At 33.9% G+C, this 27822-nt stretch overlaps 1 protein-coding gene across 3 annotated transcripts in view; it reads left to right on the forward strand.

Annotated features, from left to right (window-relative positions):
* The window catches only part of LOC140440135 (transient receptor potential channel pyrexia-like), a 165584-nt gene that overhangs the window by 101079 nt on the left and 36683 nt on the right, over positions 1 to 27822 (forward strand). For all 3 annotated transcript variants that reach the window (XM_072530428.1, XM_072530430.1, XM_072530429.1), the window contains 2 exons: positions 11609 to 11732; positions 19668 to 19807. In XM_072530428.1, coding sequence (XP_072386529.1) covers positions 11609 to 11732; positions 19668 to 19807 — 264 coding nt within the window. The remainder of the gene's footprint in view (positions 1 to 11608; positions 11733 to 19667; positions 19808 to 27822) is intronic.

Below are 27822 nucleotides of genomic sequence, written 5' to 3' on the forward strand. Positions count from 1 at the left end.
TCGTTTCTTTTACCTAACCCAAAATTTCTGTATATACCGTGCTAAAATTTGAGATTTGGTAAGAAGCAGTATATTCATTGTGTGAGAAGGTACATCACTCTCCTTTTTCTGATTTAAAGACGTCAGTGTATTATATTGGTAATTCTAGTACTTATCAATCTTACTGTAAAATTTTTATCCATAGAGGAAGCACTAAGTTGTTTACTAATCTTTGTAAACTATCCAAGAGAGAACGGTTAAGAGCTTGGTTTGGTATATTTTAGGGAATATACTGTTATACTGGTTAGGTATCTATTAAAGCTTTCATAGAAAGGGGGTTAAGATCTTTTCGTTGAAAATATTTTGTGTGGAAACAAGAAGCAAATACATTGTTTTTGACGGAATTTTCACTATATGTTGAAACATTTATAGCTAGCTAGCTAGCTTATAATAGGCTAAAAATTTTCTTTGGTCTTTTTCATTTCAGAGGCACTTGTCGTCAAAAAATACCGCTATAAAACTTTGATTATTTGCTAGCGCTTCATATGTTTCGGACCCGAGGTCAGCTTAGTTGTCTAGAGTTGATCTATCTTTACGAAATCCGCTTTGTTTGTTAGATAGAACAGATCTTTGCTCGAGTATCCAAATAAGGCATTAGGTGATTAATGTTTCCAACACTTTGCTCATTGCATATCCTAACGATACTGGACGGTAGGAGTTTGGATCTGAACGTAGTTTACCAGGATTGAGGATAGGTATTCTGTAAACATTATTCCAAGTCTTTGGAAACACTCCTTTAAGCCATATTTTTAATGTGTCTTTAGTAAATAGGTAGTTCTGCTTTTAGGCAAATTTTTAAGGAAAATAATGGGAATATCAACTGGACAGGACCAGACCCTTTTAATACAATTTATAGATTCAGTTAACTCTTCTTCTAGTATTGGTGCATTTATTGGTAAGCTATCGCTTTTATCATAATTAAATTCTGATAATTCTCCTTTGGTTTTAAACTGTAAAAACTCTTAAGGAAAAGATTCATTACTTAAATACGATACATAGGATGAGGCTAATGCATTGGCTATCTCAGATCTAGATGTATAAATTTTGTTATTACAAAATATATTATTGAAGAGTTAGTGCGGCGTCCAGAAATTCTGTTAATTTGTTTCCACACTATTGCTGCTGGGGAAGAACTATTTATTTTTGATTTTTTTAACAGTTTATTACTAACAGCTCTTAACTTTTTATATTCCAGAAGATTTTCTTGTGTTTCCTTAGCATTTATTGATAGCTCTGTGATTCATCTTTATAGCATCTTGACAGCGATTGTTTCACTACGGTACTCCTCTGCGAATTGTTACTATTTTTTTTTCCGATAATATGATCTGCTACGGAAAGTATGACAAAGAAAAATTTATTTAAGTTTTTTATATTGTCATTCAAAGATGAATCTAAAAAAGAACTCAATTGATTACCCACAAACAATTGTCTCTACGGTAACCAAACCTCTCTTTATGTATTTCATCTAGTGTAAGGTTGAATTTCTTCTTTGTTTTTGAAATGTATCACTATGGGAAAATGATCGCCTTCATACAATTGTGTTCTAGCTTCCAAAGTTATGTTTTGTACTAAAGAAGGGTCTGAAAGAGATAAGTCAATACAACTAGTGTTTTCAGTAAAAGAATTAAATCTAGTTGGAGATCCATTGTTAAGCAGAGTAGTGTTGGTCTTATTAATGACAGTTTCTATTAACTATAGAAAGAGAGAATAAATCAAACTATTACAAAAATTGTGGACTATATATTAAGTTTAATACATTTTCATAGTTGCTGCTGTTTCAGATAAGTATGTCTTTTAGGTTGTTACCAAGATTGTATTTTCTTCTGGCCGCTAGATAGTGTTGACAGTCAAGAAGTACATATGTTACGGAAGTCGTGGTGTTGCAGTACTGGCACAAAATTTAATTACTGGAATTCATTAGGTGTCCATGTGTAAGGCGTGTGTGCCCTATTCTCAATCTTCGAATGATAGATTTGTCCTTTCTTTTCATTGGTGGGAGCTGGTGGTAGAAAATGTTTGGTTGTAGAATGCTTAACTTGGTATCGCTTCTTTTCCAATGATTATTCCAAAGGTCCATTATTTTATGTTTGAGTGTTCTTTTTAGATCTGATGATGTTTGAATGTCTGTTGTTACGATAAGAGAACATGCTTGTTTTGCTGCTTGATCGGATTTTTCATTACCTGGAATACCAACGTGTGATGGGACCCACAATATTGTTACTGTAATTCCATTAGTTTGAAGACGATTACCTATACTCTGGATTTCTTAAACTATTGGGTGGATAGAATGTACGTTTCTTATGGACTGCATGAAGGGCAGAGAGTTCGTACAGATTTCTATAGTTTAATCATCGTTGAGTGGAGTTTTCACCGCTTTTAGTTCAGCAGTATAAATACTGCAATTACTGGAGAGTCGAAACAAGTTGACGGTGGTTGTAGTCGTTGTAACAGCACAGCTAACACCTTCTTTAGTCTTAGATGCTTCTGAGTAAAGGATATTATTGAAGTTGCATTGATATAATATTTCATAGAATCTTTGTTTGATGATGGAAGGTGATATTTCATTCTTATTATATTTGGATAATACAATATTGAAATTTGGAAGTTTACATATCCATGGAGGAGTTTGACGGACCGTAAAAGGGCTGGTAGACAAGAGATAGATATCTAAATAAGGAATTAACATCTGTATAGTGGACGGTACCATTCTCGGATTGTTAGTAACTGGTAATTGTCTATTACAAATGAGGTTGCTTGTGGAATTTGTAAGATTTGCTAAAATTCTAAAGAAGTAGAGCAGTAGAAGTTGTCGTCTTGGATGAAGCGAAAGTTCGAAACATTCTAACATAAATGCTTGCCACCAGACTGGATCGGAATACTCCTAAACAGAGTCGAACGGAAGTATTTTGGACTACATTTAGTGAATGTAGTAGAATGTAGTAGAAAATAATGCCGAGAAGCTTTATTTGATCTACTACTTGGAGAAAATTTCAATTCAGAGTAATTGTTGGAGATTGCGTGTTTTGTCTTCTGGTAAAATAAATAACTTTGGATTTGTATATGAAGAAGTTAAGGCCGGATTGACTGGCCCAGTTGTTTATTTTACTTAGAGTGTTTTGTAGTAAAGTATTTGTGCTGGATGTGACCTTTCCACGACAGAATAATATTATGTCGTCAGTATAATATATTCCGTATTGTACAGGGTCGTTTATAAATGAATTAAAATTGTTGATACTAAGGAGAAATAGTGTGCTGCTTAGGACAGACCATTGTGGGACACCGTTTGTGGTTGTGTGTTGTGAGGAAGTTTTGCTATTAGTAACTGCTTTAAAGGATCGCTCAATGAGAATTTTTTTATAACGAACATATATTACCGGATAGCTTGTTCCAGTTTAGTTTGTTTAGTATCACAGGAATCGGTATAGAGTCAAAAGCGCTTTCGATGTCAAGGGAGATTGCAATGACTTCATTTTTGTTAGATAGCGCAGTCGCAATTCTTGATTGCAGAAGTACGAAATTGTCAATGGTGCATCGATTTGTCTGAAGACTGATTGAAATTTGTCGAGGATTTTATTTTGTTCAAGGTACCAAAGTAATCTTTTATTTTTTCTAGAAGTTTAAATAAACAATAAACGATAAACATAATAAACATTTTAAATAATAATAATTTATGATGAAAAAAAAAACTACAAACAAAAGATTATTATATTGAAATTTAAACAAAATGCATCCAGAGGACTTTTTTATGACCGGTGTAGTAGACCGTGTGCGACTACTGATACACAAAATTAAACTGCGCCTACTGAAAGGTTAATTAATCTAATTTATAAAAAATGTTTTCGTCCATTTAATGTCGTATCGATTATGTTACAATATTTCCTTACATACTGTTTAGTCTATTGTCAGAGCAACTAGACTGTTAACTAATTTGATGTCAAGCTGTCCCACCGCATTAATTACACACGTCAGTATGAATTTTGTGTTTGAAATTAGAATGTACCATACTGATAGATACAAAAAACGTCACATCAATTAAATATTATGATGCAAAAAGTAATCGATGGCGAAAACAATATTTTTAGAACTAAATTTTAAAAGTTCAGCAGTACAGAAAAGAGAAAGTTGATTTGACAGTGTTTTAAACGATGGTAGAATGCGTCTATTACATTTCTCCATTAGACATTAGACATTAATATGAATTCATTGATAATTATTTTACTTGCTGGTGAAGTTTTATAAATTTTACTTTCCAAGTATTTCCAACAAACATAATCTTTAGAATTTAAATCGGGTGAACGAGAAGGCTATTCAGTCCTACCTAATCTACCAATTCCTTCATTTACACCAAAATGAGCTGGAGCTCCGTTTTACTGAAGCCACATTTCTTTAAAATTAGCTCCAAACTTGTTTTTTAGAGCACGCACAATTTTATTTCTAAGTAGCATTTCATAATTATTGTCTGTTAAATTGAGTATAGTTTTTACGTATCTAGTGTTAATTTACCTCACTCCAATACCTTAAATTTTGGGGATTTATTATAGCATATAGTGTAAATGTTGCTTTGTCAGAAAAACATATCATATTAACGAAGCTCTCGTCAGTTACAATTTTATTCTTCATTATTTCACTAAACTGCAATCTACGGTCGTAGTCAGCTTCATTTAATTCCTGCTAATCTTATAAAAACTAGATTTTATAAGATTTGAATAAATTCTAATGTAATACACGTAATGCTGAAGAATAACTTACATCATGTATTTGTGCAGTTCTTCGTGAGAATGTATGTGGATCTTCAACCGAACTCTGCATTAAATCTGTACAGGCAATATTTATGTACTATGATTCACACAACACCGGAGCTATTGTTGTAGCTCTCCCTCAGACATATACTGTATATTTGATAGGTCAATTTGTTGCTTCACAGGGTGTTTACCGTGAAATGGGTAATAGAAACACTTGAATTGCTTTTATAAATTTAATTACTACTATTGACAAATGAGAGAAATGATTACAATTATTACTTGTTAATAACGTTGTTCACAATACGGTATGATGTACTGTAATAATATTTGGAGCCTGATGCTAACCTGATGTACCATGCTAATTTACAAATTTGAAATTACGCACTTGTGTTTAAATTAAATGTTAATGTATATTCGCGAAATGTTTTTATTGATGAAAGTTGTATAAATACTTGCTGTCGCTAGCTTGTGCACCTGTTAACCAGAAACGTGTGACCAACATTATGGTAGTTGTTCGCTGTGATTTTTCTCTTCTTGACTCAGCAATGCTTTTCACGGCAATACAATCAAAATTACTAATTTATTCTGACAGATTTATATCAAAAAATAAACCCTGCTGATTTATCTTTTGGTGAATAATGCGATAATGATAATGTTTTTCTACGATGAAGGTTAACGTAGATTATAAATGATATAAACTCTGTGATCACACCGCACTAAATTTCGATTTTACTCGAAACTACACTATTTTCAGGATATTTGCGATCACACACAAAATACGTGGATAAGAAACACTTAGAAGGATTAAATTTATAGCTTTATATATATATATATATATATATATATATATATATATATATATATATATATATATAGCTATAGTTTATTTATATATATATATATATAAATAGCCACTGCTAATTAAACACATATTTTACAATAATCGCACAGGATTGATTGCGGATGTTTCACGCTGATGAATTTTCGTTCACAGATAACAAAGACTTGAGATTTTTGTAGCAGAAAAAACTCCGAATAATAATTTTTTGACAATAATAACAGAAAAACTGGCGTTATCTGGCAGATGATAGCATTAGCAATGCTTTTCAGGTGTGCATTGTGAGTTGACTATGTAGGTATTTTTAACACCCTTAGCGCCAGTGTATCCTTTTAGATACACGCTGTCCTCACAGCTGTGTACGAAAAAGGACACACTTTCTATATAAAGTTTTTATATGTAGAGAATAGTGTTATGGCCTGAGCCAATTTCCTAGTATAACTGGGTTTGGCCTTAGACATGAAAAGATAGGTTGTATGTAATTAGAAATTCATATGAAAAATGTTATTGTAGTACATAACTATTTTAACCCATTTTTGCAATAATCAGTTAATATTTAGATATTATTATTGTTTTGAAGTTCTACTTCTATACGCGCGTTCGACGTTGGAAATTTGTACGGGAGTGAATCGGCAAAATCATTACATATGCAAGATATAGGCAAAAGAGAGACAGAAGATATATTTTCTCTCTCTTTCTCTCTCGAGAATAAAAATATTCCTTTTGTAAATATATTTAATATTTATTAATATTATTATTTATGTAACATATTTTGTATTATTTGTAATAGTACAAAACATCACATAAGTACATCACATAATTTTGTATTATGTATTATTATTAAATGTATATAATTATTTTAGTTATTTCAAAATATTAATTACAATAAATCACTGTATGATCGAGAATTGTCAATTTTGAAATACATTACTGTCATGTCTAATTGGCAACTTTTTGCGTGTTTTGTTATTACGCTGGTATATGTGAGTTCGAATCTTCGAATTTTCTTTTATATTTTTGATATATTTAAAAACTCTACGTTAATTTTATCAAATATATATAATATACACAAAAATGCGAAATTTTAAAATAAACTGAAAATTTACAACATAATTGGATATGTTATAAATGTGTTATAAAAATTATATTTATTCTAAAAGAAAGAACAAAAATATGCAAATTCTTAAAATAAAAATAAAGATATATGTATTAAACTAGAGAAAATTGATTTGATATTTAGTGCGTAGCAATATAACATTTTTTCTTCTTCTTCTTCTTCTTCCTTTGCCCTATCCGTTTCGGACGTTGGCTATTAACAAGGCTATTTTGACTTTGTTTACGGCACCTCTGAACAGTTCGGTCGATGTTAGTCCGAACCATTGTCGCAGGTTATGCATCCATGAGCGTCGTCTTCTTCCCGGTCCCCTCCTACTGTCGATTCTTCCTTGGACTATTAACTGTAGCAGCCGGTACTTAGTATGCCTCATGACATGTTCGAAGTACTCAAGCTTCCGTTTCTTTACGGTGAAGATTATTTCTTTGTTTTTGCCTATTCTCTGCATTACTTCCACGTTAGTGATGTGGTCTGTCCAGGATATCCGAAGAATACGGCGATATATCCACAGCTCAAAGGATTCTAGTTTATTCAGGGTGGCTTCAGTTGTGGTCCATGCCCCTGCTTCATAGAACAAGACCGGGAAGACATAACACTTGACCAGTCTTAATTTTAGTTCCATTGAGATTTTGCTTGTGAACCACTTTTTCATATTGTTGAACGTGTTTCGCGCTTTTTCAATTCGTGATCTTATTTCTGTTGACTGGTCCCATTTTGTGTTGACTGTGGTTCCAAGATATGTGTATGTCTCCACTTGTCCTATTTTTCGGTTGTTTAATGTCAATTGCATCGGAGGTTGTTGTGTTCTGCTGATGAGCATGCATTTAGTTTTGGTTGTATTGAGTTCTAAACCATATTCTTGACTTGCTGTGTGTATGCTTTGCATGAGTCTTTGAAGCTCGTTGCAGCCATTTGCGATAATAACTGTGTCGTCAGCATATCTAATATTATTGATTACCTCTCCGTTTACTTTGATACCCTTCGAAACTTCTCCCAGTGCTTCTTTAAAGATTTGTTTAGAGTTTATATTGAACAGGAGCGGCGAGAGGACGCATCCCTCTCGTACACCCTTTTTAATATCTATCTCCCCACTGTGTAAGTTGCCCATCTTTATCTCAGCACTTTGGTTCCAATAGAGACTGGTTATTATGCGCAGATCCTTGCCATCAATATGCATCTTCCTGAGCATTTTCATGAGTTTATCATGTTTGACCTTGTCAAACGCCTTGGAGAAGTCGATGAGTCGATAACATTTTTTACAAATAATAATGTCATACACAGAATATTTGGTGTTTACTTGAGATGCTCTCACAATTTTTCGCTCAGCATTTGTTACTCCTTTCCTTCCGTACTTCTTGTAATACTCCAAACAACACCCTCTGATTTTCTTGCTATCTTGAACCTTTATTACTAGATGATGCACTTTTTGTTTTACGGTTCCAGATGGGCCAGCAATAGCGACGTTTTGTGTAGAACATTTTATAAGCATTCTAAACCAAGTTATATATTTTACGGATAGTGTTCTTGTTATTTAGGAAATGAGTATTGACCAAATTCGTGCCCCAAATAATTTCGAACATAAGTTTTCTGTACCATTTCGTGCCCTGCCGTCATGTCAATGGACGACTTACGATTGTTATGGTCTAAAATACATTTTGGTTTCTAAATAGTTCGTCCTGTTTGACTTTCATTAGGAAGCATTTTTAATGCCGAGGTCGTTGTTGAAAACATTCGAAAATTCCTCTTATCACGCCATTTCAAAACAACAATCCCGTCATCTGTTTATTTGGCTAAAAAATCTCCTCGTCTTAGTTTGGCACACATCACGTCTTGTGGCATGTATTTCCTATTTACTCTAATCATCCCCACCAAATGGTGTTGTTCTTCCTTAGTCGATAAGCCAGAGGTATACTGGTATAATAACTGGTGTTTTGGGATTTGTCGCAATAAACCAGAAGGTTCCATGTATAACCTTTTTTAGTAAAAAGTTTAAATATTTTTGTGCCATACTTTGCGGACTTGTTTGGGATGTACTGCCCTAAAGAGTAACCTGCATCTCCAAGCAACTAGAGACTCATCAACACAAATTTTCTCTCCCGAGGTTAAAACCTTCTGATAGTTTCTGATAAACATATCGATAATTTCGCTAGCTTAACACAATCTATCATCTTTGTTTGATGTTTTAGCTTTATCAAATCCATCCAACCAATAAGTGCTAAGAAGGAATGTATTTCCTCGACAGTTACTGGTTGCCACCCATATAGTCGTGATTGATCAGAAATATCTGTGGACAAAAGATATTGCGTTGCATACAAGTTGGTCGGTTAATGTCAGGAGTCACAAATAATTCTAAGTAATCTATGGCGTCGCCATTTGCTAGAATTCCTACATAAATTTCTTTCATACCGGTCCACGGTGCTGTAACTTCAATAGCCGGAAGATCATCGTTAGTGGGCATGTGACAAGACATATTTTGTATATTTATGTTTTACCCATTTAGTTTCTGAATATATCTAATTATCTTCATCCTACTGTTGAGAATTTTGGCCATCCCGATTAGATTCTGGAGAATAATGGTGTCGCTTTCTGGAAGTTGACGGCTGATTTCATTGATCACTGTCATCGGTGTTGCTATCATTGCTTGAATTTAAACCCAGTTTAAAATCTGGATCATTGTCAAACACGTCACGTGAGAAATACATCTTATTCAAAGTCTACTAAATCAATAAAAGCGCAACTAAAGTACTTTACACGTGAAAAAGATTTACAAAAGAAATAAAAATTTAGTCAAAACAAGGTGTGTATCTTTTTTGATACACATGGCCCTTGCACGAAAGTCTTTGAAAAACTTTATACTAGGCCAGTGTATCGAAAATGATACACACCTAAAAAATACAAAAATAAACTGCAAATTATTAAAAAAATTGCTTTAATCACCCTAAAATAACACAAAAAACTTTATTCGTCCAAAAAAATATTTTGGCCCAGAATGAACATTTTATGATCTAGCGTGGCGCTTAAGGTGTTAATTTGATAGAAGGTATTGTCGTTGCTCACGTAGGGCCAAATTGTTATTTTTTACAACAAAATCTAAAGTTTTGTTGTAATTTATAACACTTTTTAGCCTACCTGCCTACCAACTTTTTTAATAGTCCATTTTCCTTAAAGCGTTTTACATTTTTTTGTACCGTCATATTATGGATACGAGAATGGTTTAGAAAAGTATTGTTGAACAAGTTAGCTACTTAACTATAAAATCTTTTTCTATGGCCGTAACTTCTCATTAGTAAAACAGTAATTTGCTCTTTTTTATAAAAACAAACAACTTAAATGTAGAGCTTATAAAAACACATAAAACAACTATCAGCTTTAAATATTAATACAATTTAAAATCGGTAAGATAGTTTCGAAACAAATTCAGATTTCTGCTTTAATCTGGAGCCTTCTAAAAATTACAAGGCATAGCCAGACGTTGATAAAGATGTTAATAGAGACATGGGGAATCTAAAATTTGCATTCCACGACATGTCTATCAACTAAGCAGAAATCCATAACGAATTTGTTTCTTGTACTCATACAGAGTAGATCCGAATAAAATGAAAAAGACAGAAAAGATTTGATTTCACGTTCAAAGCTTCTATGTATCTGTTGATACGTATTTCGACTTAATAAGTCTCATCAGAACAGTTATTCATAGCCGTTCTTAACTTGAAAAATAATCTTCTCTGTCTTATTAGGAAGCAACAATAAATCTCCAGATTAAAGCAGAAATCTGAATTTGTTTCGAAACTATCTTACCGATTTTTCTATCAGATGTCGCTATTGCGTCCATAACGAAGCCATTTTATTGTTTTATAAATAAATCTCAGGTTTTCACTGAGGTAGTTGATGTATTCGTGCATGTATTAAGTCTAACAAGCACCTTTGCTTTGTTAAATTTTTTTAGAACTGGACACTGTAAGCCAGGTTTGTCCGAAATCCAACCTGGTAATTCCGTCATACTACAAGACTGGCTTATACTTGCTGATATGTCATCTTCGTAAAAAGGAATTTTAGTACGTAAATACGCGGCGGGGTCTTCTATATCACGGAATGCCTGTACAGCTGAATCCTCGTGCAAATCGTTAGTATCTCCTAGAAGTAAACTGTCTATTCCGACATTAGCCACAGCAACTTGCGATTTAACCATACTAGTAGATGCGCCTGTCATTAAAAAAAAATTTAGCAAAGCAAAGGTGCTTGTTAGACTTAATACATGCACGAATACATCAACTACCTCAGTGAAAACCTGAGATTTATTTATAAAATAAACATTTTAAACATTTTATTGTTGCTTCCTAATAAGACAGAGAAGATTATTTTTCACGTTAAGAACGGCTATGAATAACTGTTCTGATGAGACTTATTAAGTCGAAATACGTATCAGCAGATACATAGACGCTTTGAACGTGAAATCAAATCTTTTCTGTCTTTTTCATAATACAATTTATTTTAAAAAAACTTTTTAATAAACTTTTTAAGTTCATATTGCTGTTAATTTATAAATGCCCATAAAAATTACTGTTTATACCTACCGACCGCGACCGTCTAAAAAAACCGTATAATTTACCATACATACAAAAACATTCCGTAACGTTTTTCCAGTTCCACAGGTACTTGCAGAATAAAATTATTCTGTTAATAAAAAATTTGTAAATCAAATTTGTTTGGTATAATTTGCATTAATATTTTACCTCCATCACAACATAAAATATAAACACACATGGTTGTTTTTTCTAACGTAATGTAATATCTTCCGTACCACATCAAAACTTGTATAATGAAGACACACTAGATTAGTTTTTGTTTTAAATAAATAACATAATTTCGTTTCAGTGCATCCTCGACCGGCGAAAATATTTCCAGCGCTACGAAATGTGGATGAATTTAATTTGTACCTGTCTCTCATTAACAGTAGCCATAACACTGGACGACTATTCCGGAAATGCAGGAAAAACCGGTAAGTACAGCAGTTCCGGACTAACTCTCTACACGAAAACTAAATATGTAGAAAGAGTAGACACGATTCTAACAAACACGTTTGCGGATTGTGTGGATGTGGTAATAAAATTTTATGTAAATGTGGAGAAGGAATTTCTGTGGAATATTTTCGGCATTTTACTGACAGAATGGAGTCCCATATTTTTGATATTTTGATCACCTCATATTTATTTGCTCCCTTGATATCATTTCCGTACTATAATATACTGATAGCTAAAAAAGGCGGTACCATTTCGTCGATATAAGTTTAAGACCTCGTATTTGCAATTTTGACTAAATTGATTTTATCATGTCACTTAGAACAGTGTTTGCCTGCGCATATATGCCTATGCGCAAAACCTTGTATGTCTAAGTTATTTCGATTTTATTTTTTTTTTTTGACGATATGCAATACCTTGTATTTTATTCAAGTAGTTTATTTGCTGTACAAAATCACATGTAAGGCGGCCACTTGCAAATACGAAGTTTTGTTCGTCAGAAATGTCATAAAGGGCTGCGGATGTTTTTCTTCTTTTTTTTTGGTAATTTTTTCGTGATTTTCCTGAGTTTTATAATCTGTCGAAAGTAAAAACTGGTAAATGGTCAAAGACCGAATATTATTCAACGTAAGTTTTGTAATTAGTTTATTTTTACAAAAAAAAACTGTTTGATTCTATAAAGTTGGATTATGGTTAAACTTATTTTGTATTTTATTGCATTCATTTGTGCGAGACGAAACTTATTTTATATAATAATACTATTCAGGATGTATTTAAATTAAAAGTGCAACCCAGTCACTTTTTAGTAATTGTAATAATAATACGATGTTTATATATTTTTTTCAAATTTTGCAAATACGAGGTTTTGTACTATGGATATAGCAGAGTCGAGTGGTCTACCCAAAAACAAACTGATGGTAAAAAAAGCTTTGTCGATTTTTCACACTTCTGTGAAAGAACAAGAATCTTCCAAGTCAACAAATAATCAGGACCAAAAAGCCAGTGAAGGACCTAATCTAATAAATGAAATAATAGAGTTAGAAAAACTTGAAATCTGCGTACCAGACGTAAAGAGCAATCAACTAGTTGAAGAAATTTTATGTTCCGATCTAAATTTTAAGCTAAAAACTCTTAAGATCAGTGTTTTAAATAAAATCGACTTAAACCAAGATATTAATAATATTCAAATAACTGTGCCAACAATAAATAATAAAAAAAATCTAGACAGTGAGGAAAAGCGACTTGAAAATGCAAACCTTGACGTGATTAATCAAAATGGTGCGGAAACAGAGATGGATAGTATAGATAACAAAACTCCAGATTTTGTTGCAACAGTAGGAGACTCGACCTCAGAGAGCAAAGATGAAGCCAGCAGTTTATAGTCGAAGAAGAAAGTAATCAAAATGGAGGAACATATAAGAACAGAAAGCGTACTCAAACAAGAAAAGCCAGAATTAAACATAAAAAAGCTAGAATGCTTGGAATAAAGTATTTGGGCTTAAAGAAAGATAATGATGGGCATTATAGATTGATAGTTAATAAAAACAAACGCCCTTTAAAACCTGGATGTAACTCTCGAAAATGTCAAACATCAAAGACAATATTTTGTAATGAATTTGTGGAGCAAGACAGAAAAGCAATTTTTGATTCATTTGGGCAATTATCATGGGATATGAAAAAGACATTTTTAAGTTCAATGGTTGATGTTGTTTCTAGCAAACGTAAAGTAGAAGGATCTCGAAGAAGTGGCACTCTCCATTACTATTTAAAATATGGAACTGAAAAAAGAAAGGTCTGTAAAAAATGTTTTTGTCAACATTTAATAATGTAGGTGAACGGATGGTTAAAGAATGTGATAGAAAAGATAGTGGAATGAATGTGCCTGAAGTAAACGTTCGGAGAGTTGGTAGAAACAGGAGGAGTACAGATGAATCAAGACACACACTTCAAAAGTTTTTGTGAGAAATTCCTAAAATGGAGTCCCATTACTGCCGGGCTAGTATGAATCAGTTGTACTTAGGGCCTGTATTCCTAAACAAAGCCGAAATTCCAGTAAATTTTGGGGTTTTTCAAATTTACAATAGCTAATTTTTTAAAGACTAATAACTTAAGAGAAAAACTGTTTAGAATCTTTATCTTTACGCTAACTAAAAATATCTAAAAAGTTTTGCCAGATGCAAAAACGCCATTTTTTGCAACTTGTTTATAAAAAAACAAATTGTTTCAACAATTTTATGTAGGATTAAAAAAAAAAACAAATCAGAATAATTTTTCTAGCAAGTGCAAAGATTCAACCTAGGCTATTATTAAGGAATTTAGAAATTAATGTGTTCAGACTCTTAGGTAATATGCTTTTTTTTATAAAAGCAGTGAGACTGTTAGTTGAGAAGTCCAGTCCTGTATGAGTGGCGGTTTATTGAAATAAATACTGAGAGTTTTTGCTATGTTGGATATTTCCGTCTACCTTAATCAAGTCTCATGGCGTAATGAAATTGTCAGCACTCTGAACGATAGATAATAGGAAGTATTTTACTCCTGTATTACAATCCTGGACTTAGAGAAGTGCACCAGTGGAATGAAGTTTAATTAATTGATTTCAAAAAATGATTTTACTGCAGAACATATATCAAAACTAAGAGAATTTGATTAGTTTAAGTAAATATTTTCTAGATTTCATTACATTTTTGATGGCATATTTTTTTTTTTTTAAATATGCCATCAAAAGCACCAAAGATGGTAAAGCAGTAGGCCCTGATAATTTTCACTCAGAATTCTTAAAACTTATGGACTATGATGGCATAAAATGGTTGACAAACATATTTAACAGTATATATGATATGGGCGTGGTTCCCCAAGAGTGGTTAGTGTCAACTTTTATAAATCTTCCAAAAAAACCCAATGCGAGAAAGTGCGAAGACTATAGAATTATAAGCCTTATGAGCCATTTACTCAAAACATTTCTAAAGGTCATTCACAAAAGAATATATACAAAATGTGAGGAACAACTAACAAGAACACAATTCGGATTTCGTGATGCTCTGGGAACACGGGAGGCCCTTTTTGCTGTACAGGTGCTATTTCAGAGATGCAGGGATGTGAATTGTGACATATACGTATGCTTTATAGATTACCAGAAGGCATTTGACAGAGTAAAACATGACAAATTAATGACTCTAATGCAAGAAATTGGAATTGACAACAAAGATCTTAGAATTATCAGAAACATTTACTACAATCAAACGGCCAAAATCAAAATAGAAGACCAGTTAACTGATAAAATTGCAATAGAACGTGGAGTACGACAGGGCTGTATTTTGTCTCCATTGTTGTTCAACATTTATTCTGAATGGGTATTTAAGGAAGCTTTAGACGGTTGTGCGAAAGGAATACTAATAAACGGTGAATGGTTGAATAACATTAGATATGCAGATGACACTATAGTTTTTGCCGATAATCTGAATGACTTACAGATATTAACAAATCGCATAACAGAAGTCAGCAACAGATACGGACTAGCTCGGACCAAATTTATGACAATTAGTAAAAAACCAATACTAAACGCTCAACTTACAATCAACCAACAGAATATCGAAAGAGTCGAGCAATATACATATCTAGGCACCAATTTAAATAGCTAATGGGACCACTCAACAGAAATTAAACAGCGAATAATAAAAGCAAAAGCAGCATTCGTTAGAATGAGAACCATTTTCAACAGTCGAGACATATCATTAAAAACAAAATGCCGTCTATTGAACTGCTACATATTCACAGTTCTGCTCTACGGAATGGAAGCATGGACACTGACTGTTGCATCTATGAATCGGCTCGAAGCTTTCGAAATGTGGTGTTATAGGCGCATCTTACGTATATCCTGGGTTGACAGAGTTACTAATGTGGAGGTCCTGCGTAGAATAGGGAAAGAATGTGAAATTCTCATGACCGTCAAAACTAATAAGTTGGAATATCTAGGACATGTAATGAGAAATCCAGAACGTTACGGCCTTCTCCAGCTGATTCTCCAAGGAAAAGTAAATGGTAAGAGAGGACCGGGAAGAAGACGCATTTCCTGGCTTCAAAATTTACGAAAGTGGTATAAAACGACTACCACTGAACTGTTCCGCGCTGCAATAAATAAAGTAAAGATAGCCGTGATGATCGCCAACATCCGGAACGGATAGGCACTTTAAGAAGAAGAAGATTACATTTACTCCACATCAAATATAGAAAAGTTATTAGTAGTATTGAAAACACCAGCTTTTTAGTATTATGTTACTAAATAGTAATAATTTACTCTTAAGAAAATAAAAGAGGAAATTTTTCTGCAACACTATATGTCATGAAGACTAATTTTAAAAAAGTCACCAAAGAAATTGGTCTTTGGAATCACCAAATTACTTAAAAGAGAACGTTCGAGCCAAGATCGTCTTAAACGTGAAGAAGGAAAGAAGAAATATGGTAACAAGAACTAAAAATGTCATAAACACTGCGAATACTAACATTAGGGCCTACGAGGAAGAAATATTAGTGGACGCCCTAAAGAAGGCACAGAAGAACTGTCAAGCCAAGCAAACAAGGCAAAGGAGAAAACTCACAGGAGACACTAGAAACCTAATACAAAAAAGCGAAATACAGACCTAAGGAATTTAAAGAAAACCATTTTAAAAGCCGTTAGGAAAGACATAAGGAACTATAACCATAGAGAAACAACTATTACCATAGAATAAAACAAGAGCCCCAAAATTCTAAAACGTAAGTTGAAGACAGGAATGAGAAATATTTATAAGTTTAAAAATAAAAAAAAAATATCATATATAACCAACAGATTCCAGAACCAAGAGATTCTGAAAGTTATTGAGGGGTACTAAAGAACATTTACGCCAAAACATATTTATAACCATAGAATAGATGGAGTGAGAAGGAGAGGCAGGCCCAGAGCAGGATTTAAGGATCAGGTGAAGGAAGACTTGAGAATGCTGGGAGTACGAAACTGGAAACCCAAGGCGAAGAATAGGAAAGAATAGAAACTCATCCTTCAGCAGGCCAATATCCACCATGGGTTGTGGAGCCAAGGATGATAATGACTAAAGAACATTATACTGCCAAGATGCTCACATTCCAGGGGTAGAAATTACAGCCAATAAAAAATCAAGAACCAGAGAAACTTCCAGATATAACCCTAGAGAAAATTAAATCAGCGTTAGAAGGTATATGGCATTGAACGTGAAATGATACAACTAGGATGCGAAGCATCATGAAAGCTTTAAAAACTCTTTATAATAATGTCTGCCTCTTTAAAGAAATTATACCAGAAAAAGGGAATAGTGGTATTATAATAACATTTCATAAAAATAGAGATTTAACAGAAATTGGAAACTACAGACCTATCAACTTGTTGTATCATTTACGTAAATTCTTTATGAAAATAATTTCTAACAGACTGGGACCTAAGCTAGATTTCCACCAACCACTAGACCAAGCCGGATTTAGGAGTATCTTTAAAACTAATGACCACCTACAAGTAATAACATTCTTGATAGAGAAAGTTACAGAATACGACATGCCATTATTATTATTATTTGTAGACTTTTAGAAAGCATTTGACTCAGTTTAGCATAGCTCCATATTAGGAACTCCATGTAGAACTACTACACAGAGTGTAGTATTGATCATCACTATACAACTTTTCTTAGGAATATATATATAATAGCGCGATAGCTGCAGTGACAATGTACTTTGGCAAAACATACACATTTCACTTGTAGAAAGGTATTCCATCACTCCTAAACTATTAACCTCTTTATTACACAGTGTTATAAGAAACAATTATTAGGAAAATATTAATGTCAACATAAATGAGAAGCTTTTAAACAACTTAAGGTTTGCAGACGATGAAGTTTTTATTGCAGACCAGGTATATGTCTGACTATTTCTTTATGACATTCAGACCTCTTGTAGACCAGTTGGTCTTAAAATTAATTTTCCCAAAACACAATACATGATCAACCTTGTGCCGGCAAAAAACATTTCAACTAATGAAACGCAATTTGAACAAGTGTATCCCGATAAGTGTCTGGAGCACGAAATTAAATTAGGAAGAGAAAATCAAACAACAGCAGAATACGACTAACATGAACAGCTTACGGAAAACTGAGGAACGTCTCTATCAAGTTCAGAATCAGGTATTCCCATGTGCTTGAAACCCAAGGTCTTTGATCAATGTACACTCCCAGTTCTAACGTATGGAGCTAAAACATTGACCCTTACCCGAAAAGTAATCAATAAGATACAGAGCGCAATGCAGATATCAATTTTGAATAAAACCCTCAAAGACAGAGGGTTTAAATTAAATAGTTGAAGGAAAAACTGATGTTACGAATGCAATTCAAAGGCAGGACATGTTGCCAGAGTCAGAGATGTAAGATGGACTGATATAATGCTAGACATAATGATTATCGTAATCAAAGACGTCGACCAATAAGGTGGTTGGACGACATTAAGCTTATCCAGCACAACTAGATTTAAATTTCTTATTATCAGATGTAATAAAATTATTTACGGAAGGCCTATATTCAGCAGTGAACTTAAAATGGCTAATGATAATGAACTAATATTGTCAAGTTGCAATAAGGATGCTAATAAACTGACCCAAGAAGGTGCTTGTGAAGATGATATTGCTCATGCTCTACAATTGTAGTGAAGTACAAATCCTAACACAAAAATCTTACAAACAAATAAGTCAAAACCGCTGAGGAAAATGGCAGATGCTCCTTAATATGTATCTATTAAGATCTATTATATTAAGTATATAAAGACCTAAGAATACTCTTTGAACCAGACACTATACATACAGCCAAATAGAGAAAAATAGAACTTAAACCACAACAATAAACTATTCAACGACCTTTTGGATATTGTAGCAAAAACTATGCTGAAGAGAAAATAGCCAGATGATCTGATTGGATGAATCAAGATGCATCTGCACAGGCCGGCAATCAACAGAAGTCATCATCATCAACAAATTCTCAGAATGTACTCGTTAATTGTTAATTACCAGTTTAAGAATATATATATATATATATATATATATATATATATATATATATATATATATATATATATATATTTATTTGTAGTGTAGTGTAATGTACATTTATATGTTTATGACATCTTGTTCTTGCCGGATAGGCCACAATTGACGAAATGCCCCTGAAGATGATCTAGGGATCGAAAGTACTTGGGCAAGATTAAATTAAACTGTGCTCGATATATGCCTTTTATCTGATCAAAGTTTATATAGTTATAGTCAGTTCATTAATGTCTGTGTCCCGTTTTACGTTTTGAGTCTTGACAAAGCCAAGAGTTTCCTGCCGAAACGTTGATTGCAATGAAAATTAAAATCTAGTTCCACATGTAATATAATATATATATATATATATATATATATATATATATATATATATATATATTTAATATAAATACATAAAGAATATATAATACAAACATAAATCTAAAGCACTCTCATCTACGTTTTATGAAAACCTAGTTAAAAGTAATGTGCAACTTCCAGTAAACATAACCCACCTACTGTCATTGAATCAGAAATCTATATACGAACTCATATGTAATCACTTATATGCATCCGGATATATAATATAAATTTAGTACAATCAAGTTTTTAATTGATAAACATAACATAAATCATTTAAAAATCTGTGGCAAAAGGACTGGTTTCCATGCCAAACACACTATCATCATCAAACATAAATCTAATTTCCTCCTTGAAAGTCCTAATTACATGTATAAATCACTGTTCCGAAAGGCATTAAATACTCAAATTCACAAGTGTACATCTTATCCCCTAAAATCCACTGTGCTCTCGACAACAACTACTAATAGTTTTATTTCTGTTTCAGATACTCCCAACTGGGTGCTGCACATCACGAGCATTTCAATTCTGATGGCGTGGATCGAACTAATGCTTCTAATTGGGCGTCTGCCAAGTCTCGGATACTATGCACTTATGTTCTCTGCTGTCTTGCAGAATGTCGTTAAGGTGATTAACGGGTATTTAAAATGAGAAATTGTTTAATTAGTTCTCTTTAAATAACTCAGCGAGTTAAGTGCTTCTTATTAATTTGCTTGTTGATTTTTGAAGCTTGAAATAATACGGAAAATTAGGTTATTGATGGTCTCATTTTCGTTTTTTCGCAAAATCGTCCCTCTTCTGCCAAATTACTTCAATAAAAATGCCTGAAAATACAAAAACGTTAATATAAAACTTAACAAAATTTACTACCATATTTTTTTGGAATAAACCAAAATAATTGTAACTAAAATTATATATTTTTTGACCTTTCGACTACATCGTTTAAAAATCGTTTTTAAAAATACTCATACAAATATAAAAAATATTGTTAAAAACCTATTAATATTATACTTCTGTGTTAATTCATTTTTTGTCTCGATTTAAGTGGTACCATACAAGACTTACAAAGTACACATATAATTATGTACTTTTTTTCCATAATATGTTAGATCTTTTCAAGTATACGTCTTCAGAAAAAAAAATTGCTCAATCAGTCCAATCTATCATAGATGCCTTGCACTGTTTCGTTAAAAACCGCCAAAAGGCTATCTCAAAAGAAGTGGCATCATTGTGTTCATGTACACATGTAAATCATTGGAGTATTTTTATATTGTCGCAACACAAAAGGCATAACCAACTTTAATAATTACATAGATGTTAAACGTCAATATATACCTATTACTAGAAATATATTTATCTATTATACCTACCTTCGAAATCCTTTAGGCTCTACTAGAGTATTAAAAGAATAAGTTTTGTCAGCTGTACTGTAACGATACGATCGTTAATAGTCTAACACTTCGAACGTTAGCAAAATCTTTCAAATAATGAAACCGAATCCCTACATAGCTACTAATTGCCTACTTTTACGGCGGCGAATTAGTAGCTATGTAGGGATTCGGTTTCATTATTTGAAAGATTTTGCTAACGTTCGAAGTGTTAGACTATTAACGATCGTATCGTTACAATAGTAGCTATGTAGGGATTCGGTTTCATTATTTGAAAGATTTTGCTAACGTTCGAAGTGTTAGACTATTAACGATCGTATCGTTACAGTACTGTGGTCAATAGTGTTTGACAATCATTAAGCTCACAGAAAAATGTATAAATGAAGCGGCTGTAGAAACCTTGAAAAAACAAAGGAATTGTAGGAATACTAGATCAAATGAATACAAATGAATAGTTGAGTAAAGAAATGGGTTAAGTATAGCAGAGAAAAAGGACACATAATGATGCTGAATGAGAGAATGAGATGCTGTCGGCTCGGAGATGATGTTAAAAAGCAATGGTAAAGAAAAAAATAATAAACATAAAATAGTAAACTTAAACAAATAGATTAGTAACTGTGCTTTAGCAGAGCAAGTGAAGCATGAAAAACAATAAAATCCATAAGGACGGATAGAAAGGAAAAAAATTATATCAGCCTAATATCGCTAAAAGATTGGAAATATTATTATCAAAATCTATTGACTGAAGATCGTTCACAATTTCTTACTAAAAATAATTACCAGTCCTTTAGTCAGAGACATCTGTTGTAGAAGAAAACTCAATAACTCCAACTGAAGTAAATAAAGGGCTAATAACAACAAAAAATGGACCTATTCCTAGACTTTACGGCAAGATAATAGAAAAAAAAGGTTTAGTAGGCAATCCTGTATACCAGCCTGAAGTCTTATACTAATCAACAAAATTACTGTTTTTACTATTGTTTATATAATTTCGTCTCTATACAAGTAATTTCTAATCCTGTGCCTTTTAGTCTTACTCAACTCCACCGTAACATTTGCATTTTAGCTACCTCCATCTTCTTTTCCTGAATCTTCTTTACAGGCCACACTTTACCGCCTTAAACCAGCACAGGTCTCACCATACTCTTGTATATTTTTCCTTTCAGCCCTCTTACGATTTTTGATCACAAAGCACCTCGCTCATTAGCTTTCAGTTATCCTGAACCAACCAGCCTCTATCGTGTGGGCCATTTCTTGTTCTTGTGTCTCATCTTCTGTTACGTAGAAGCCAAAGTATTTAAATTCTCGTACTCCTCCTAGTTTTTCTCCTAGTAATTCTGTGTCACCAACCATTTCTCTTCTCTCCAACCATATATACTCTGTTTATGACCTAATAACTGTAAGTCCTCCTTCTTCAATTGACCTTCTCCAACACTTCAACTTCAGCTGCGTAATTTCTTTGCTCTCCGCTACTAACACGATATCATCAGCAAAGACCAAGGATCCTTACTTTCTCTCAGTACATCCATAACAAGATTAAACAGGTAAGGACTCAGTAAAGAGCCTTGATGCAAACCAACCGTCACTGAAAAACTTTTGGTAAATCCGATTGTAGCCTTATTTACCAGACATACATCTCCGTAGCTCTTGTCTAGTAACTGTTCGTACGCCTTATTAGAATCTTTAAATATCAAATGTAGCTCTCTTCTTTTGTTGCCGTATTTCTCTATCAACTGCCTTAAGGCAAACAAGGCATCCGTTGTCCTCTTTCCTAACATAAAACCAAACTATTTTTCTCCTATCGATGTCTCTTTCTTTAACATTCGCTATGCAGTTTTCTCCCAAATTTTTATTATCTGCTACATTAACTTTATCTGTCTACAGTTATTACAGTCCTCAATGTCTCTATTACCCTTGTACAATGATACCATCACACTCTCTCTCCATGTATTGAGCATCCTCTGTCTCTTCTTTGGCGTTCTTCATTAAGCAATTTTCTAAAATACCCATACCATCTTTGCTTTATTTCAACATCAGTTCATAACACACTTCCATCGGCACTTTTAATCTGTCACACGTGGGTCAAGTCCTTTGATGACTTGTCCCTTACTTTAGCAATGCTGTATAATCCTTTCATCCCCTTGGGTGTTGCACCTTACCGTTCCACCACCAAGTTTCTGATCTATCTATCTGACTTTTCCTTTTCTTGCTACTATAGGTAACATACTGGTCTTCGGTCTTTATAAATAACGTATTAATGAAAGTCAAATCCTATGCCAGTGCAAAGTTAATCACACTATTTCCTTCATCATTTTTTATTTTTACCCTACAACTTCCACGAAGTCTTTCTATTACTGCTCTGTCTCTATTAATATGGTCATTTAGATCACTTTTTATAAAACACTTCTCGTCTACAGGAATCCCAAACATCTCGCATTTGAAAGCCCTCCAACATTGTTCCTTTTCATGTTCTTCACATTCTACCTGTGGGGCGTAGGCACATATATGCTATTCACATTGGTATTATCTGTATATAGTTGGACACTCATTATTATATCACTTATTCTGGTTAACCTTACAAGATATTTCTTTTACTCGTTGTTTAAAATAATGCCTACTCCATTTCTGGAGTAGGCATTATTTTAAACTAACTCTCTCTCTTTGTCAACCATTTTTTATCCACTCCTGAATGTAGGTCTCTCCCAATTGCTTCCATCTTTTTCTATCTTCCGCCAATTTAATCCAATGTTTGCGCGCCACTGCTTTTATGTCATCTACCCATCTTTTTTGAGGTCTTCCCATGCTTCTTGTTGTCGTCCTTGGTCTTCACTCTAGAATTCTCCGTGTCCACCTGTTGTCATTATATCGGGCTAATTTTGTAACTTCTTCCACAATATCCTTAATCTTCGTTCTACGTTTTATCTCGATGTTTTTAATCTTGTCTCTCAGTGATATTCCAAGCATGATTTGTTCCATTGCTCTTTGCGTTGTTTCCAATTTTTTAGCAGATTTTTTGGTAAGGGCTACTGCCTCCAAGCCGTAGGTACAAACTGGTAGTATGCATGTTTTATATACCTTTTTCTTTAAGTTTACAGGAATGGAGGTGTTTTTCAAGATATATGCTAGTTTGCCGAAAGCGCCCCATGCCAGTTGTGTTCTTCTTTTAATTTCACCATCTTGATCAAGATGCTGTTCGAACTACTATATATCAACTTGCATCCATCTCCAAGATCTCTTGACTTATTACCTTTCCAACAAGATTTTTGCACACAAAGTACACTTATCCTTCTTCTCTGCATGAAATCGGTAAGCTCTCTTCCTTTACCTGTCATACTTCCAACTTTGAGAGTTGCAAATCTCACTCAATAATGGACAAGTATTTCATTAATTATGTAATTACGTAAGATATTTCACTTTAAACCTTGTAATTAAAGTATTTATTTTTCTTACATAAGCTTAAATAACCATGCAAATTTTGCTTTGTTATTCATACACTAAGCTAGAATACGCCTAAAGCTCTTTAAGACTCCCATAAAGATAAAAATAAGAAGGAAAATTTAATATTCGTTTGATGTGTGCTTGCAAACAACTACAAACAGTTTTTGTTATCTTGCAACGGAAAACGTCAAAAACAATATGTAAAACTCCCACAACGCAGTACACAAATATTTGCACCCTTTTCAGACAACACAAATTCAAGCTCCACTTCCCATTTACAATTTTCCTCTCGCATATGAACGGGTTTAAGACGGTGAAAACAATCCACCAGAATAATTTTATATCCCAATGGAAATCCATTTCATATTAATCTTGATTGTGCTTTCACAATTATGTTGTGTTCTCTACGTTCTATGTACCCGTCAGTGTTGTTGTTAGACCCATATCAACGTTTCCAGCTACAAACTAAATGATATTTACGGGTTTTATACTCGTTTAAAATGATATATCTTTATTAGTTATTTGGAAAGGGATTTGGTTAAGATGCGTATTTATGTCTTAAAAAAACAAATATATGCGTCGATTGTGAAAGGATGCATGTATAATAACACTAGTGTATATATTTTTACACACAAATATCTAAGGAATATGACTATTCTTTTCTATGAATATGAAATTAGATTTCAGTTGCATCATAATTAGAAAATAGACAATATTGCCCGATTGTTTACACGGTTTTCCATATGCACGTATTTTTCTAACCAATCGGTACAGAAAAGGTAGAATCTCGCATAACTTATGTCTCAGAAATCAATTGTGTCTGAGCTATAGAGGTTCAAAGTGTAGGTTTTTAGTCGTTTTCAATACTACATATTATTTGTAAAATATTCAGATTTTTATTAAATACGTGCTTTACGTCAAGGAGTGATTCTGCATGAAAAATAATGACAGTTTTCTATATAAACGTAAGCTAGCAAATGCTTTATTTTCCGAGATAAGGAGTGTTCAAATTTTTCTTAGAAACTAATAATTTATTTATGTTTGGTGTGCAGTTTAAGGAGACGGAATCATTGGTCCGTACTTTATCGAAGAAAATGGTCGGCGAGTTACACTTAATTAACTGAGGTATAGAAAGATAGTGTAGCTAAAGATCAAGGAACTTTTCGATCTGCAGCCTGGAAACGAGAATACAACCCAGACCTATGCTTTGTCTCCACAAATGAAAACAATCAACCCCTGGCAACTTCACGTACAGTACTCCCAGATTTTCCACATAGCCAACATAGACCAGTTGTAATAGAAGTTGGCATCAAAATACCAATAATAACATCTTTTCCTCGACCTAGGTGGAACTTTAAAAAAGCAGACGGGACAACTTTTACTGAGAGATTGGACAAATGTTTGGGATGGATAACCCCAAGACGTAAAAACTACATGAGATTTGTTGGCGCGGTTATCTCTACAGCGAAGAAAACTATACCCAGGGGATATCGTAAAGAGTATGTCCCAGGATGGGATAAAAAATGTGAGAAATTATATCAAGAATACAACGAAAGCCAATACCGAGAAATTGCGGACGAACTACTGCACAGTTTGGATGCAGCCAGACGACAAAAATGGATGGAAACTGTGGAAAAACTAGACTTTGGTAAATCAAGCAGAAAAGCATGGTCCTTACTTAGAAAACTTGGTAGTAGCAGACACACAAGTAGAGATAAAGTACCAATAGTTCCCAACAGAGTGGCCTCCCACATTGTAGCTACCTCAAGAGTACCTAGAGATCGTGACCACACCACCAAAGTAAAGCAAGAACTAAAAATACTGAAGTCTGAATGCCCACTTACATCTCAATACTCTGAAGCGTTTACTCTAGAAGAAATTAACACAGCAATATCAGAAGTTAAGTCTGGAAAGGCACCCGGCTTCGATAAAATTCATCCAGAATTTTTACTCCACTGTGGCAAATATGCTAGGAAATGGCTGGTTGATTTCTATACAGATATGATAAAATCAGGGGAAATCCCCCACTCACTAAAAAGGGCCTCCATTATAGCCATATTAAAACCAGGAAAGGCAAATGATCAGCCTCAAAACTACCGACCGATTGCACTGCTGAGCTGTGTCTATAAACTGTTGGAACGATTAATCTACAACAGAATTAGTAATAACATATTTGAATTGATACCTATTGAGCAAGCAGGGTTCAGACCTAACCGCAGCTGCACAGATCAGATCCTGTCCCTAACAACACATATTAAAGCAGGTTTTCAAAGAAAGCAAAAAACATCCGTTGCTTTCATTGACCTATCAGCTGCATACGACACCGTCTGGAGACAAGGACTAATCTGCAAACTAATCCGTGCCATCCCGTGTCAAAAGATAACTAGACTCATTGATAGCATGCTCACCGACAGACCTTTCCAAGTCACAATGGGCAACTCAAAAAGTGTCCAAATGAAGCTCAGCAATGGACTGCCACAGGGATCTGTTTTGTCACCCTTACTGTTTAATTTATACATCGCGGACCTACCTAGGACAAATTCGCAGAAATTTGGCTACGCTGACGACTGGGCCATTGCAGCAAGACATAATAACATGGCAGTTACAGAAACAATACTAACGGATGACCTTGCCATTATGGGAGAATACTTTCGCAAATGGAGGCTACGGCCTAATGCGACGAAAACCGAAGTGTGCTGTTTCCATCTAAATAATGCCCAAGCCAACAAAAAACTGTCCGTTCACTTTGAAGACAGACTACTAACTCATAACTCAGATCCAAAATATCTTGGAGTGACTCTTGACAGAACTTTAAGTTTTAAAGAACACCTATAAAGGACGGCAGCAAAACTGAAAACGCGAAATAATATAATCCAAAAGCTATGTGGTACCACATGGGGGTCCTCAGCCTCCGTACTCAGATCATTTGCTATCGGACTTGTATACTCGACAGCTAAATATGCTTCCCCAGTATGGCTCAATAGCAAACACACGAAGATTATTGACACCCAATTAAACCAGACAATGCGAATGATTTCAGGTACAATTAGACCAACACCCAACTATTGGCTTCCCATCCTGAGTCACATTCCACCGCCGAAACTACGAAGAAGTCACTCCCTTCTCAGAGAATATCGAAAAATCCAGTCTAACCATCAACTACCCATCCACCATGATAGGCGTGATATCGAAATGAACAGACTGCGCTCCAGATATCCAAGACAATGGGAGCGCGACTCACCACAGGAAGCACAGCAAATGGCCTGTATCGATCATAAACCGCCAGGCTTTGAACTGGCCCGGAGTACATGGACAACGCTAAACAGAATAAGAACAAGAAGCGGTAGATGTGCTGACAGCTTACATAAATGGGGAAAAGGAGTGTGACTGTGGTGCGCAACGACAGACCGTCCGTCACATTGTTGAAGAATGCCCCCGAAGGCAATTCCCTGGAGTTTTTGACGAGTTCCTGAATGCGACCGAAAATGTTTTAGACTATATTAATGCATTAGATGTTCGTTTGTAATACTCCATGTAATTTTTTATATTGCTTTTTAAATATGTGTTCTTATTGTATGCCATACGATAAATAAATAAATAACTGAGGTATATAAAAATTTTACTAAGCTCTATTCCTAAAAGACATCAATTCTGTTGTGTACGTAATTTGGCATGTCGAGACCAATTTTTCCAGCAAGACGGGGCAACTTGCTATACTGCTGTCGCAATTCGTTAATTTCTTCAGGAACATTTTCCAAGCAGATTTAATTCACAATTTAATAACTTCCCTTATCCTTTACATTCTCGAGACGATAG

This window comes from Diabrotica undecimpunctata, chromosome 4 (assembly GCF_040954645.1).
Source record: "Diabrotica undecimpunctata isolate CICGRU chromosome 4, icDiaUnde3, whole genome shotgun sequence".
Lineage (NCBI taxonomy): Eukaryota > Metazoa > Arthropoda > Insecta > Coleoptera > Chrysomelidae > Diabrotica > Diabrotica undecimpunctata.